At 44.8% G+C, this 16,156-nt stretch overlaps 2 protein-coding genes across 3 annotated transcripts; both read left to right on the forward strand.

Moving 5' to 3' along the window:
- The first annotated feature begins 695 nt into the window (after positions 1–695).
- On the forward strand, positions 696–7,117 carry nmi (N-myc (and STAT) interactor). Of its 2 annotated transcripts, XM_078263063.1 has the most exons (11): positions 706–728; positions 903–991; positions 1,085–1,126; positions 1,218–1,292; positions 2,605–2,763; positions 2,833–2,949; positions 3,040–3,202; positions 3,864–3,970; positions 4,406–4,592; positions 5,196–5,299; positions 6,470–7,117. In XM_078263063.1, the coding sequence occupies exons 3-11, from the start codon at positions 1,088–1,090 to the stop codon at positions 6,674–6,676; spliced, it is 1,158 nt and encodes a 385-aa protein (XP_078119189.1). In that variant the 5' UTR covers positions 706–728; positions 903–991; positions 1,085–1,087; the 3' UTR covers positions 6,677–7,117. The 2 variants fall into 2 exon arrangements, with proteins under 2 accessions (XP_078119190.1, XP_078119189.1); XM_078263064.1 differs by lacking the exon at positions 903–991 and having other exon boundaries at positions 696–728.
- Positions 7,118–8,717: 1,600 nt separating this feature from the next.
- mmadhcb (metabolism of cobalamin associated Db) lies at positions 8,718–14,252 on the forward strand. Its single transcript, XM_078263065.1, has 8 exons — positions 8,718–8,959; positions 9,608–9,655; positions 9,864–9,990; positions 11,477–11,694; positions 11,797–11,899; positions 12,052–12,182; positions 12,275–12,361; positions 13,852–14,252. Exons 2-8 carry the CDS (start codon positions 9,647–9,649, stop codon positions 14,044–14,046), a joined length of 870 nt encoding a protein of 289 aa, XP_078119191.1. The 5' UTR covers positions 8,718–8,959; positions 9,608–9,646; the 3' UTR covers positions 14,047–14,252.
- Positions 14,253–16,156: the final 1,904 nt, after the last annotated feature.

Genomic DNA, 16,156 nt, shown 5'->3' on the forward strand with positions numbered 1-16,156 from the left:
TTGTTTTGTCCAGCTCGCAAGCCAACGGAGAGTTGCTAGACGACCCTGGCTGCAAATTACATTTGCTGCCACTAGGCTAGGGTGGTCTAGGTTTCTAGGCTAAAGATCCTCTGCTCATTTGAGTAACGTTACATCCCGGTAGGATACACACAGACATCGTAGCTTCAGCGAGACGTCATCCATGCGACTTTGAAGTGTGTAGTCGTTCTAATCACGTATTTTCACAGTCTTATAGCCTACTTCAACAGTTTAACAATAAACAGAGACTTTCTTGACTTGCAAAATTATCTATTAAACTGAACATCATATGTGTAATTCATGGCTCAATTCAAACGGGATAAAACAATTATTTGTCTTTCCCCAATTCACTACCGTTCATATTTTTTTCCGAGTCCCATGGCAGTCCACCGGAAGGGGAGGGACTTCGCCTCTCTATTGTTAAATTATTAAATATTTTTAACATTCACCAAAACTGTGCATATGCTTATTTTTCAAAGGTAGTTTTTGGAGTACAATCAGCAGGGGTCCTTCTATGTGTGGAGTAATTTTGAAGACATTAGTCGATGTAGTTGTTATATAGTTAGATAGTTTTGTTGTAGGCTATCTCTCCTCGGTGTTGCCCTTTGTAGACGGTCCCTAAGCACTGCTCATAGAGACGACTGTTTATTCCTCCAGGTGGGAGCTGTTGTGATGGAAAGAGGCTGTAGCTCGTTGTCTACCTTACTGCGGTAGGAAATATGCATCGTTTGTGATTTAATAACGTTTCGCTATTGAGTTATTGATCCCGGAAGTTCGAATGTGTGATTTTTTTTCCAACTTTACCGACGTGATTCCCAGCCAGTCTTGCATACGTCATGAAGTGTTGCGTCAACTTGAGTTTTAACTTTCACTTTTGATTTTAGTTTGAAGTGCAGCTGCTCTGTGTCTTCTCTGGTTGTCTCTTTTCTCACTTCGACAGGAAATTATAAACCAGCAACGAAATACAGAAGAGGTAGTAACGCTAGGCGGGCTACTGATAGTATTTGACTGGCTTCATTTGTTAAATACTGGACTTTGTTAACCGAGTTGTGTTTTCGTCCGTCAGGTCATGGCTGACGTCTGCGATAGTCGCGAGATGAACGGCCAGGTGAGCTGTCTTACTGAACAGGATTAGTCTACAGAGTGTGTTCGGTACCTGTCGGTGGCAGATGTTTAACACATATGTTCCATGTTGTCAGACGGACGGTGGTCTGGATCTGGAAGAGGACCCCAGCGGGTTGGAGGAGGCCAGGAAAGAGTTGGAGACATGGAAGGTAAGAGGCCTACTGGCGGACTGTCTCCACAACATTACATAGGGGCCATCCTAAACCTAACTACGTCATCTGGCTCAATACAACTAGCCACACTGTTACACTCCTGTCCCAACACTGACGTAGATAACATACTGTAAGTAGGCTAACTGTTGAAAAGACCAATCAAATGTCCAAAACCACCAACTGATGTCAGGCTATAAGCCTGTTTTACAGTAGGCCTTTTATAGCCTAAATACAATACATATAATAGATATGCAACCAAAAAGCCAAGGACAGCTGGTCTTCTACTGTACTACCAGCTTTGTAGTACTTCTACTGTACTACCTGCTGAGTGATTACTGTATACTGTATTGTGTAGTACTTATACTGTATGCCATCTGAGTGGTACTTACTGTATACTGTACTACCAGCTGTGTAGTAGGCTACTGTTGAGTGGTACTTATTGTATACTGTACTACCAGCTGTGTAGTACTGTTGAGTGATACTTACTGTATACTGCACTACCAGCTGTGTAATACTGCTAAGTGGTACTTACTGTATACTGTATACCAGCTGAGTGGTATTTACTGTATACTGTATACCATCTGAGTGGTACTTACTGTATACTGTACTACCAGCTGTGTAGTACTGTTGAGTGGTAGCCTACTTACTGTATACTGTATACCATCTGAGTGGTACTTACTGTATACCAGCTGAGTGGTACTTACTACTGTACTACCAGCTGTGTAGTACTTACTGTATACTGTACTACCAGCTGAGTAGTAGAGCTGAGTGAGCCTCTTTCTGACTCAGGGTCTGTGTTTGGAGGTGTTGAGTGTTGGCTCTCCATATTCAGGTGTACCTTTCCACATACACACAGATACGCTGCACCACAGAGTGTGGTGACATCACATCACAGCGTCACTAGCCTGCTACTGTAATACACGGAGCAAGGGCGCCATCACATAATATTACTGAACAATATTAGCAGGAGGTGTGTGCTGTCTGGCTCAGCTCTGTGGAGGAAACATGTCATCTAGACAACTGTTTGCCAGCCTACAACACCATCAGATCCAATCCATTCCTTATGATGTACTTTATTTGTAATAACTTGAATGGAGTTTAATATAAAATTAATTATTATTAATTAATAAAATTGTGCCAGACTCCCATCCCCTCCCCTGGTGTTCACAAATAAAGAATTCAGCAGCAACCGTTCTCTCTAGAAATAATGTCCCTGTTGATGTGGCGGTCCCTTGTCATCATATGGACCTGGAACTACGTAGTTGAGGTAGAAAGCCAGGGTCTCTGTGAACTCTCATGTGTTTTTAAGGCTAAAGCAGAGCAGGCTGACGATGTGAAAGCCAGGCTGATATTGGAAAAGCTGGAAGAAGATGACGCCAAGGCGAAGGCCCAGCAGGAGATGTTGGCTTACGTTAAAAAGCAGGAGGAGTGTCAGAAGGACTTCAGTCAAAGCATGGACGCAGTGCAGGTACAGTCCAGTCCCTCTGTGTAACATCTGCAGCAGCTGGGACAGATAACCAGGAGCTGTTTCTTACAGGACCAGATCCTGCAGCTGGCTCGCCGCAAAAAGGACCTGCAGGACAATCTGAAGAGATGTCAGACTCAGCTGGAGGCCAGGAGGGTTGAGTCCACCAAACTGAAGCAGAAGTTCAAGGTCTACACGCAGCTGTGGCTTACATCCTGATCAGTAACAATACATGCATGCTAATCGGAGAATAATAGCTACACCGTTGTTTGTGTGCAGATCTACGCTCAGATCCCAGACACAGAGGTGAAGTTCAGTGGTCCGGTTGAAGAGGAGGCGGATGGCGACAGCCAGCCAATCAGAGCAGTGTTTGTCATCAGCCAGAGAGCCAGCGTGCTCCTGCACGGAGGACAGGCGCTCATCACCTTCGAGGAGGAGAGAGGTACACACATGACTTCATCTAATCTTACTTGTTCCCTTGTATTTTTATATTACCAAACCCCAAAATAACGTCTGTTAATGATCGGTGTTCAGGGCTGCCTGGCTGTGACAAACATGCTCACATTAGTCCCCATACAAAACTCCAAGCAGATCAACCAAAGGCCTTTTTTTGTGTTCTATAGGCTTCCCTTCTGATTCGGTCAGAGAGGTTACTGTTAATACTTCAAACGCAAATTTGGCCAATGATCGTAAGAGTCAGTCTTCATTGATCACAACATAGGATAGATATTATGGAAATGATAGACTCTGTAAATGTTGGGTAATGTAAGTGTATTACCTAATGTGAAAACTGTAATCTGTCTTTAACACTACTGTAGCATGTTACTTGTAGCACTTTTCACGGTGATTATAAACATGGATCTTGCATTGAGTGTTAATGGACTCACTGCTAGTGAAAAGGACTAAGCTGAAAATACATCATTATGGTGTGTCATGGTGATTAAACCATATGTTCTCATGACATTTCACAAAATAAACGTATATTTTGAATCAATGGTTCATTACAGAGTGTTAATACGATCCTCGTTACCAGCAGCTCGCTGTGTGTGTGTGTGTGTGTGTGTGTGTGTGTGTGTGTGTGTGTGTGTGTGTGTGTCCTGCAGTGGCATCTCAGGTCTTGAAGATTGCCAAGTGCTCTGTGTCCATCGAGAACACGACTGTGGATGTGAAACCACAAAGAATAACCATGGATCCTGCTGTTAAGTTTGAGGTACACACACACACACACACACACACACACACACACACACAGCGGCAGCAGATGGTCAGAGTAAAGATGATGATGACGACAGTCAGCCAATCGGAGCCAGCAGGGAGGACTAGTCCATGTAGTTTACTAATACTGCAGTTAGATTGAGCCAGGGGTCTTTCTTTTTGGCTAACATCTGATATGTAACTATCGTTTCCCCACACAGCTCCATGTTGCAGAAGTATGCCCACTACAAAGTGTTTTCTAACTAACTAATAGTCCAGTGAGCAGCAGAGAAGACTTTTCTGTGTGCTCCACTGCTCTCCACACATGTACAACACCAGTGCTGCTTTATTAAAGGCCGCTGGACTCAGAGAACCAGACAGTCCATCCACGCTGACAGCACTCCACTCTTCACATATGGATACTGAGTGTGTGCTGCTGTCACCCCTGCAGGTGCACCTTGATGTGTCCAGAAAGGAGCTGAAGCTGTCCAACGTCCCCCCCTCCATGCCGGATGAGAGGGTAGCGGACCGACTAGAGCTGAGCTTCTCCAGGCCCAGCAGAGGAGGAGGAGAGGTGGAGAGAGTGGAGTACGATAACAACACGGGGACAGGACGCATCACCTTTCTCTGCCCTGGAGGTACACGCTCACTAAGCAGGCTTTCACTAGATACCAGCCTGAGGCCAGACAAATCATTTTTTTTATGCCAAAAAAACTCCAAATACACATTGTGTTACCCTGGGTTCATTCTGCCGCTGTGAGTGACTGAACGAGGCCGCTGTCTGTGATTGGTTCCCCCCTGGAACAGCAGGACAGTCCACTTATCTCACTGCTAGGGTCAGTTATAGTGGTGGCCTAGCGGTTCCAGACCGGCTCGCTAATCAACAACAGATTGATGTTATTATGTTATTATGTTATTATGTTGAAAGAAACGTTCACATGTTTAAAGTAGGAATCCCCAATGCACCCTTCAGGCTAAAGCAGCCAGCCTAGAGAACCTGCTGAGACAGGCAGCCTGCATGTAGCAGCTGGTTTACTACCACCACATCATCAGTTTAACACCACCTGAGAGAGACGCTGTCTATGAACTGAGAAATCAAACTCTGGCATCTATGTTTTTTTTACCTGATCATTTTTGTATTTGATATTCTATCTTGTTCAGCACTTTGGTCAACCACAGTTGTTTAAATGTGCTGTATGAATACATTTGACATTGACGTGTGTGTGTGTGTTTGTGTGTAGTGGCTGACAGCCTGGCCCTGACAGGAAGTTACCATGTGGATCTGGATCCGGAGGTGAAGGTTCAGGTCGGCCCCAGTTACAGTTACAAGCTGCGCAAGTTTCAGGTAAGACAGGAGTCAGCTGAGAGAGTGTTGAGGGTTTGACTTACTAGACTAACTGGTTATTATCAGACGTTGTATATGACCCATGCTGAGCGGTTAGCGCAGAGCGCCGCGCCGCCTGTCGGTACACGATCCGTGCTGCCTGCACAGTCCGTTCTGCGCATGCGCAAGATGTTCGCGCATGCGCTGTTGTACGAGGATTTACGACACTGCACGATCTGTTCCACGCTTCCGGTCGTAGTTGTAGCGGTCTGCCGTTAGCCTCCACAGGCAAGCTAACGTTAGTTTAGCTAACAGCTAATTCAGCTAACCGCTAGCTGATTGTAGCGGTCTTCCGTTAGCCTCCACAGGCAAGCTAACGTTAGTTTAGCTAACAGCTAATTCGGCTAACCGCTAGCTGATTGTAGCGGTCTGCCGTTAGCCTCCACAGGCAAGCTAACGTTAGTTTAGCTAACAGTTAATTTGGCTACCCACTAGCTGAGACAGCATGTAATAACTTTAAAAGACGTCAGTTCTACTTTACTTGTGCTCATTTAAAATACATTCACTTAATACTTGTCTTTATTGGTATTACTGTAAAGTCTTAATTTAGCTGTAGCCTGCTTTTCCCATTGTTAAGTTTGAGTTAACGTTATTTTAAACTGAATCAAGCTGTCAGCTAGTGGTTAGCCAAATTAGCTGTTAGCTAAACTAACGTTAGCTTCCCGGTGGAGGCTAGCGTGGAACAGATCGTGCAGTGTCGTATCCTAGGTAAAACAGGATTATCATCTGCGCGTGCGCGAACATCTAGCGCATGACAGATCGTGTACCGACACCGCCGGCAGGTAAACATGGCTCCTGCTGCCTCCTCCTCTCATTGGTTGAGCTTTGAAAGGCCAGCAGCAAGCCAGGTCACAGTTGAAATAATGACAAGTTTGAGTGCAGCGTCGGGTGGCAGTTTGGAGCGGCGCGTCACGCCAAGGCTTCACTTGACTTTATTATTTTACTCAGACAGTCAAATGTTATTTGCGTGTTTGGACTGGAGTCTTTGATTTTAATTATATTCCTTTTCATTACTGCTAACAATGATGTTCCAAAACCTGACTGATGCTATATAAACCCACTGAGGGACTGGTGTGTAGTATTAGTCAAGGTTAGTGAAGAAGCCAGACTGATGCTGTGGATTGATTTCAGACCTTCTGTGGCGCTCCGAAGCGCACCATCCTCCTGGATGACATTGAGGACAAGGAGGACGAGGAGGACCTGCAGGACCACCTGGAGATCCACTTCCAGAAGCCCAGCAACTATGGCGGGGAGATCGAGAGCATCAAGTACAACAGCCGGGGGAAGAAGGCTCTGCACGCCCTGTTCAGCGAGAGCTCTAGCGAGAGCTGCCTCTAGTTTGGAGCCTGTGTAATGGCAATAAAGACGTATTCTATATATTCTATATTCTAGTCCGCTGCAGCTGCTGACAAGCTGTCGGATCCTGCCATTGTTTGTAATCTGATAGTGTATTGATATATTATGGAAATTAAATTTGCTGTCCTGCTGTGAATGATATAAGGAGATGTCTATCTCTATGTCTTTGTTTCTGTGTTTGATTCTATGGGTTTGACTATATGTATATTCCAGCCAGGCACTAATCTGTGACATTATTGTAGACCTGGCCTGGGTTTGGTTGTAGCTGAATGCTGCTGTGTAACCACAGCGCTGTAGGGACGTGGGGACACAGCTGGCTTCCACTGAGTCATCTGATCATACCCAGATGTGTTAAGCTCTGTTCACCTGTTTCTCTTCTACTGTACACTGAGCTCATTAAAGATCAGACTCAATCAACAACAACTCTGTGTTTTTATAACAACGGACACACATCCAGTGGTTTACCCAGCATGCAACAGAGCTGTGGAGGCTACCTATAGTGCAGTTATTAGAGCTGATGAGTCATTTATGTGGCATGTATTCACTGAGTTTAAAAAAAATAAGCCATCCCATGCAGAATGGGGGATTATTCCAAATGACTGTCTTTATGAAATATGAAAGAACTAGGGCTGTCAGCATTAACGCGTTAATCGCATGCCACCATTTATTAATTTATTTTCACTTCACTCGGCTTTGCGTCGTGCCTAACGGGCTACTATTTTGACCCTTTGCCGCACTTTGCCATACTTCCCCGTAATGCATCCTGCTGCTGCAGGCATGATGGAGAAAGACAGCAGCAACACAATTCTGAATGTCACTTTATTTTCCAAAACTCCCGGACGGGTCGAAAGCCATATGCGCATTGTGTAAAGCCGAATTAAAATATCACCGAAGCACGTCAAGCTGGAGCTACCACCTACGAGCTAAGCATAGTAGTACAGTTAACGTGACTCAGGTTGATGCTAGCGGGCTCAGGCACAGCTCTATTTTGGAGAGTGCTACTTGCCGACCTGCAGATGAAACCAAATCCCAAAAACTGACTACCGCTCTCGCAAAATGGGTGGCAACTAACTGCAGACCTGTCAGCATCGTAGAAGACTCGGGTCTTAAAGACTACTGTTGGCATGTTCTGACCCGTCTTATACGTTGCCGTCGAGGGGGTCAGTAGTTTTACCATACACAGCCTGTATGACACGGAGGAAGCAGCCACACTGGAACTGCTGCCAAGTGATGCAAGGTGATCACTGGACGTCAGTGAGTAATCAAAATTATTTAGGAGTTACTGCACAATATATTGACTCTAGATTCAAATGTGTGACTAGATTCACACATTTTTCTTTTGTTTACAGTAAATAAATACATAATAAACAAATACAAATCTTAAAATCAAGTTCATAAAGCAACTTTCTTTGCATTCATTTGATTCCCAATCAAGATACACTGGTAAGAATTGCTTTCCATTGTTAATATTTACTTAAAAACAGTTCTGAAATGCAAAATAATAGAATTTTAATCATCTGATAAAACATGCGATTAATCGCGATTAACTATAGAACTTCAGCGATTAATCGCGATTAAAAAAAATTATCGTTTGACAGCCCCAGAAAGAACACAATGAAATGAAAGAGCTGTATCATGGTGCTCAGATCCATCACAACTCATCCAGTCATTGAACAGCACATTCTGTTTCATACATTCTGTACAATAGGCTACATTGATTATTTTACTTGTTCCATATTTTATGTTTTGGGTTTAGGCTACTTTACTTTTTTATTACTATAAGGCACTTGTAACTGTGCTACTATAATAATCATTATTATTATTATTATTATTATTAACAATAAAAATGGTCTAACTTTCCCTTTCAATCTGCGCGTGTAAGTTTTATTGAGACTTTGAAAGAGCTCCAGGACTAGGTGTACATGTAGAGGCGTAAACAGCCAGGCACATGTACACCCCGGCCACTGGGAGGCGGTAATGCGCCTTGCAGCGCATCGATACACAAAAAAGGAGACGAGCCTCCATCATGACAGCGCATGCGCGAATTCAAGGTGAATCTAGCATGGAGGAATTTAGCTGCTACGGTCGCGGTAAATCTAGTTTTTAATGAGTTCGGTTACCATAAACATCTTGAAGAGTAATAAAACATCGCGTGCCGCTATCTGATAGAAGTCTAATGTCTTTGTATTTCGGTGTTGTGTCTGTGAATGAACGCTAATTATCGCTGCCATCTCCTTTGAACTTTATAACGTTAACGTTAGCTAGGTAAGTTGGGTTTCTTGCTCATCAGTTAGCCTTATTTACAATAAGTTAACTGTTAGCCAGCGTTAGCGTCCATGTGAACGGTAGGGGTAGCCTACTTGAGAGGTCTCCAGTTGTCAGACATGTAACAGTTCCAGGCTTACGTGCAGTTTAGTGTCACACATTATTTTCCAAAAACTGAGTGTCCTAAATGATGAGGGTCTTATTTGAGACAGGTTAAGGTTAGAGGTAGGGTAGGGTTAGGGTAGCACAGGTGGTTTAGCAGGTTCATAATTAATTAAGGACATTGTATGGGGAATTTGGGACACTAAACTGCACGTAGCTATACCACAGTATCCAGTATGAGCCGTCAGTGGGCTGGGACACTAGCTAACTGTCAGGTGGCACTATCTAAAGACCGAGGGTGCATACAGTAACGTTATATGACACAATGATACAAATATGGATGACATAATTAATATAGTGGCACCGTAACGTTACGTTCCATACTGGACGGTAGAACCTTATTCTGCTGTTATGTCCGATCCCTGTAGGCTAAAAGAGAGTCTCTCTCTGTCTGGGTTAGAGTTCCAACATTAATGTTGTTAGAATAATAATATAATAATAATAATGTTTGGAAATAGCGTCTGACTGCTTATCTCTGCCCTGTAGAAACAGACCGGTACACTGCAAGACAGCAGACATTCCACCATGGCCAGGGTGAGTGTGTGTGTGTGTGTGTGTGTGTGTGTGTGTGTGTATATATATGTAGGAGAATAATTACTTTATTAATCCCTAGGGGGAAATTCAGTCATTTCACCCCATTTACTTGACTGAGTTGTGTGAAGCTGTGTGTGTGTGTGTGTGTGTGTGTGTGTGTGTGTGTGTGTGTGTGTGTGTGTGTGTGTGTGTGTCGGTCTGTGTTCAGGTGCTGTGCAGCAGAGCCAGGCTGGTCACATATCTCCCAGGGTTCCATGTGTTGCTGCGCCGTGTGGCTGGAGCCAGAGCCTTCTCTGCTGCTGGGTCCATCTCGGCCACCCCCCCCTCCGACATGGGTAGGCCTCCGCTGCTTCACGTCCCAGCATTCATTAGCTGCCGCAGATCATACATGGACATAAAGCAGCAACACAGAGATGTGACGTTAAGGGCGACGTGAGGGTTAGAGAGAGCGGTGCGGTCTAAGATCAGGGCTGCACCCTTTGGATCAAAAGTCATTTTGGGATCAGATAAGTGAGTTTACTCGCTTGATTATCAAGGAAAATGCACCAAATACTAAGACTTTGAAATGTGTATTTCTCAACTTAAACATACAAAGTTAAAGAAGCATAAGAAGAAATACACAGACTTTTATACTTAACTACAAAATGAAATAACAAAAAGATCTTTTCAAAATAGACACTTTTGCTTTGCTCAACAGTACAAATGAAATAAGTAAAACAATAAATAAGAAAAATACAAATTCTTATTAAAATAAGGTTGTATGCCCTTATAAAGAATGACATTCAAGATGGGTGTAATATAATAACTAGTGATTAAGTTGCATAACGTAAAGAGTAAGTAGATATAAATTTGGGGGCAGCATCATGCTATGCACGGAGATGAGGCACTGCTCACTGTTCTCCGTGCTGGGAGGGGGGGGGGTCTTCTTCTGCATGAAGGGACAGACTGGAACACTTGTAGGCGTGCATATTGCCCCTGTCAGGTCTGGAAGGACTGCATCTCCCGGTACCTACGGTACCACCTACGGTACCTGCTGTCCTGTAGAAAAATGAGTAGCGTCATGTTTCAGAATGTTGGCATGGACTTGCTACTGACGTGTGGCTTCTCGTGATCCTCCTAGTTGCAGTTGGTTGTGGCGTAGATTAAGTGTCGCGATAAGTATGCAATATTTAGTTCATTTCGTGGAGCGCTGCGTCCCGTCCGTTGGCTGTGTTCATTAGTTGTGTTTGATTTAGAGCCCGCTTGAAACGCTGTAATGATCACGTTTCATTGGCCAGCTACCGTGCCACTCGCATGTTAGTGCACGTCAGCGCACGGGTCCACTACGTGACAAACCCTGTGGAGCGTACCACCACGTGACATGTGTGCATATTTCGAGCGAGCGACAGTGTGGGTGAAGAAATGGATAGAGACAAGAAAAACGGAACGGATCAGAGAAGAGAAAGAAAAGAGAGGACCTAAAGAGAGAGCGAAGGGAGTCAGTGGAGCAAAAGAAAGAACACGAAAGTAAGAAAATGAATGTTGGTCAGGGAGAAGACGAAATAACAGAGATTGAAGAGGAAACAAAAGCCAAACAAGCCTCGCTAGCGAGCGCTTTTGCTAGTGGCACAAAGTACGACAAGAACATATACATAACGAAATCACCACTGCTGTAACGTATTATTTGGCCAAAAGATATGATGCCCATCCACACGGTGGATACAAAAAAGACAGGTAGCTGTCCCGCAGCTTTATAAAAGGCGGTGCAGGCAGAGGTTGGAGTCAGATAGATTGAGAGTGTAAGAATGCTGATGCGTCCTGTGCCCTCCCTCCATGCCTCAGGGCTGCAGACGGTGTGGCCTGATGACAGCATGGGGCCGTTTGGACCCCAGGACCAGCGCTTCCAGCTGCCTGGTAACGTGGGCTTTGACTGCCACCTGGAAGGATTAGCCGAGCAGAAAAGGAGCCTGGCGCACAAGACGCTCCCTGACGTGCTGTCCTCCCCGTCCAGCAGCGAGAGACACGAGTTCATCCTGGCCCAGTTCATCCCAGAGTTCTCAGTAAGTCAAGTAACATTCACATTACCCCAGGGTCCGAAATGAACACTCGCCAGTCGCCAAATGTGGGTACATTTTCCGTTTGTGTGTGTCTGTGTGTGTCAGGAGAAAGATGAGCCAGCCTCGTCTCCTAATCCAGCTGACCAGTACTTTGACATCTCCAGTCTAGAGTGTGCCGTTCAGTCGTGCCCTGAACTACTAAAGCAAGGTACCGTGCTGCACTGGTCACGCAACCGTCCATAACAGCCATGTTGACTTCCTGGGGTTGTGAATGTGTCGTTGCTGCCACTGTGCCTTTTGTAATCCAAATGTTTGTCATGTTGTGCGTGTCTGATGTTTCCTGGTAATGTGCTTGAACAGATTTCCAGTCCATGTTTCCTGAGGCGCCGTCGTCTGGCATGATGGTTGTAACGGTGACCCAGAAGAGCCAGAACGATATGACAGCGTGGAGTGCTGAGGTGGAACAGGAGAGGGAACACATGCTCGGCAAGGTGGGCTGCTGTCTGAAGACAGTGAATCCCAACCACACAATCCCTAACCATTGAAGCCGCTCAGTGAGACTAAGTTGTTATTTGCTTTGCAGTTTGTTGATGGCGCGAAGGAGATCTGCTGTGCTCTGCAGAGAGAAGGATTCTGGGCCGACTTCATCGAGCCATCCTCTGGCCTGGCGGTAAGATCCCACTGTCACTCAGTGTTGGAAGGGTTAGGGAGGGGCTGCCATAGCATCTTATCATATCTGAATCCAGGTCCCGATCCTTTGGAATCCCCTCATCCAATCTTTTTAGGTGTTTGTTTGGTGGAATGAAGACATCTCTGTTTTATTTATTTTTTTAAATTTTGATTTGAGTCAATCAGTCAATCAATGTATTTTTCACATGAAATCAGTCATGTGACCTGTAAGGTTTCATTTTACTGGTCGAATATTTGCCTTGATCATTGCACTTAAAAAACAACTGATATAATATAATAGTAACTACAGTAGCCTGTAATACTTTCCTTGCACTACTGGTCACATGCTAACCTTTTGCTGACGGTTTATCCTAACCTAACCTATTATTTTTTTTATGCTGCTGGGAAGTGTGCAGCTGCTGAGTCGAGGGTCCCCAGTGTGTGGCCAGCTTGACCCACTCTTGATAGATTCCACCGTAGTCCCTAATAAGGGCACCTCCATGTGCGTTAGTGGCATTAATGAGAGGGGCTGTAGCTGGGGCCAACTTGTCCTCACTGGCATTTTCTTGGAACATACGCTAGAACGGCTTCTGCTTGGTTTTTATAAACTAATTGGCAATATTTCCCTGTTTGGCCATGGCTTGGGCTTTGACTTTCCTGCTTGTTTTTTAAAGTTTTTTTTTTTTTTTTTTTTTTTTTTTTTTGTGCCATTTTAGGCCTTTATTTGATAGGACAGCTGGGACACGAAAGGGGAGTGAGAGGGGGAACGACATGCAGCAAACGGGCTGCAGGTCGGAATCATACCCGTGGCTGCTGTGGCGAGGACTGAGCCTCTGTACATGGGGCGCACGTTCTACCAAGTACTAAAGGTTGACATCAAATGCCTGGTCAGATTCACGGCTTGTTAACTTATTAGATCCAATCACAGTTTTCTAGTGTTATATTTAGAAATTCTTCTTTTGTCCAAGTACGGTACGGTCATGCAGATAAAACACTTTGGGTGCCGTGAGTGTAATAGCCATTATCAGAGTGTGAGCGTTGTGCTGCGGCCCAGAGAGCGGCGTGGAGGCTGAGCATAGCTGCTCTCTCTGGAGGGAAACAAGCTGGCTGCTCATCATGTGGAAATCACAACTGACAGCAGTTCAAGTTTGCCTTTGGTCTTTCAGCACAGATACTGTATGCAGGGCTTATTTGTTTTTTCAGTTGTGCTGCACTGAGAAATGTCAATGCTGCTCATACGCTGGATTCATACCATTGTACATATTTGTTTATTTCTGTTACATTTATTATTTCCTCTCAACTATGTATGCATTCAAATTCATTCTAAGTGTAACTTACTTGGCAATACATCTGGTTAACAGTGTATTTTAGAGAAATGCATTAGTGTATCTGTTTTCCTGGAGATGGGTGTGATGAGATAGCTAATTGTGTGTGTGTGTGTGTGTGTGTGTGTGTGTGTGTGTGTGTGTGTGTGTGTCCGTCCCTCCCCAGTTCTTCGGCTCGTACACCAACAACACACTGTTTGAGACGGATGACCGCTACCGCCACCTGGGCTTTCAGATCGAGGACCTGGGCTGCTGCAGAGTGATCCGACACTCTGTGTGGGGGACACACGTGTTTGTGGGGACAATATTCACCAACGCACCACCCAGCAGCCCTGTTATGAAGACGCTGCAGGGCAGCTGAACACCAGCTGCCATTCAAACTGTTAACACACCTTTTTGGACTATTTGGTGACTGCAGCTTCATCGTTGTAACTAATTCTCATCAGTGGTTTCACCTTTGCAACATGTGTGTATAAATGAGTTGATTTTGAGTTATATTTATAGATGCCAGTCCCACAGGCTGAAAGGCTGCTGTCATCTCATTAAAGTCTTTCTTGACTAAACTAAGTAAGAGTTGGCTTTTCTTCCAGTTGGGCCAGTCTGTGTACAAGCTTAAACTATATAACTACTCTGTGATTTTATGCAAACAGGTTGAAGCCACGTTGGTCAGGTTCTGGGAAATAAAAAAAAAATAGTTAACTATCAGCAACTGGAGCTCACGGCGTCACTCCACGTAATCCACCTTTTTTATTGCCTTAGTAATAAGCAAAATAACAACGCGATGAACATAACGTCACGTTTGTTCCTAAAAGGACTAACGGAGCCAATGGTGTCTGACGGGCCGAGCCCAGGAACATGAAGGAGATCAAAGTTCAGTCGAGGTGGACGTTGTCTTTCTTTGCTCCAAAGTTCATGTGTTTTTGAGATGACGAGAGATTGCACAGTTGAGTCTCGAAGAAAACTAAAACTGCTCCAATATGGCGACATCTTGGATTTGAAACCTGGAGCTGTAGTCCCTATGTTCCCAGGGTGCAAAGAACAAAGGGAGATGGACATTTCAAATGCAGTTAGAATGATACAAATCCATTCCAAGTCTAAAGCCATGAAAAAAGCCTACAGACAGAGAGCGTTTTAGCAGCCTGAGCCGGCTTTCTCTGACTGTTTTCAAAGTCCTCTGGTTTTGCATTGCTCAGCGCTCTCAACGCTCAGAGTTGAAAAAAACTTCAACTCAGAGTTGATAAAAAATGCCTGACGTCATTTAGCTTCACGGCAAAATACCAGTTGGCTGAGCACGGGGGATTTGATGGTTGCTTAGCAAGAATAACAAAAAGACGCAGCTGGTCGGTGCGAGGTGTTTTGAACAAACATGGCAGGGCTCTGTCTGGTCCGTTAGAAGTCACAGTAAGAGGAGACTGAGCTGGGGAACAGAGAACCCTGGGAACATGGATACGCTCTTCTGCTGATTCTGGAGCTGCTGCTGCTTATTAAATGTTTATTGGCAGACCAGCTTAGAGGTGCATTACTGCCGCCCAGTGCACTGGAGTCACTACTCTCTCATCCATGGGCTCTCTGCTGAGTCACGTGGGACACCTAGTGGTAATGTGTTGTGCAGTTGGGGGTTCGGTGCCACCTTGGCAGTGCCCTGGTGGTGAACTGGCACCTCTCCAGTAGTGATGGCCAAATGAAGCTTAACGAAGCTTCATGAACCATATTCTTCATTATCTGAGTCCACTAGATGGCGCTCTCTGTTCAACAAAGGGTTGAAACCACACTGAGTTGCAGTTCCTTGAGCCTTTTTCTTTAAACCAATACATCACTCCTCCAGCTAGTAAGTCTGTCTGTCTCTCTGTGTGTAAGTCTGTCTGTCTATGTGTCTGTCTCTCTGTGTGTAAGTCTGTCTGTCTGCAGCTCTTTATACACACATGATGACACGGACTACAGGAGAGAGCCATGTAACCTGCTGCCAACCAGCCTCTGCAGGCCCAACCTCAGCTGGGCGCTGGTCCTGGCTGGGGGCTCCACACCCAAAGGCTGAGGCCCTGAAGCATCCCCAGACACAGTCCCATCAGAGGGACAGAGTCCAGGCAGAGGACACGCCGGCACACGGCTACTGGCTCAGACGGGACGCCTCTTAAATGAGTCTTGACATTCTTTTTTCAACTTTAAACAACAGCTTGATAATCAACTGGCTCCAACATCGCTGAGGAATTTCATTCCCCATTATATTTTCTCTCTATAACATAGGTGGCCTGAGTTTTCTTTGATTATGTAATAATAACATCAGCAGCATCCCAATCAACCCTTCATACCAGATGTTATGGCTTGCTCTCTGATTTAAACAGAACTTCTCACGTCAGAGATATTACACACTGGCATAGCAAAGACTTCTCTGTGGGAAGTGTATGCTTTTATTATTAAGAAAACAATTAGGGCTTTATTCCAAAAAGAGATTATTAGTATTCCTGACTGAA

Source organism: Sander vitreus, chromosome 11, assembly GCF_031162955.1.
Source record: "Sander vitreus isolate 19-12246 chromosome 11, sanVit1, whole genome shotgun sequence".
Classification (NCBI taxonomy): domain Eukaryota; kingdom Metazoa; phylum Chordata; class Actinopteri; order Perciformes; family Percidae; genus Sander; species Sander vitreus.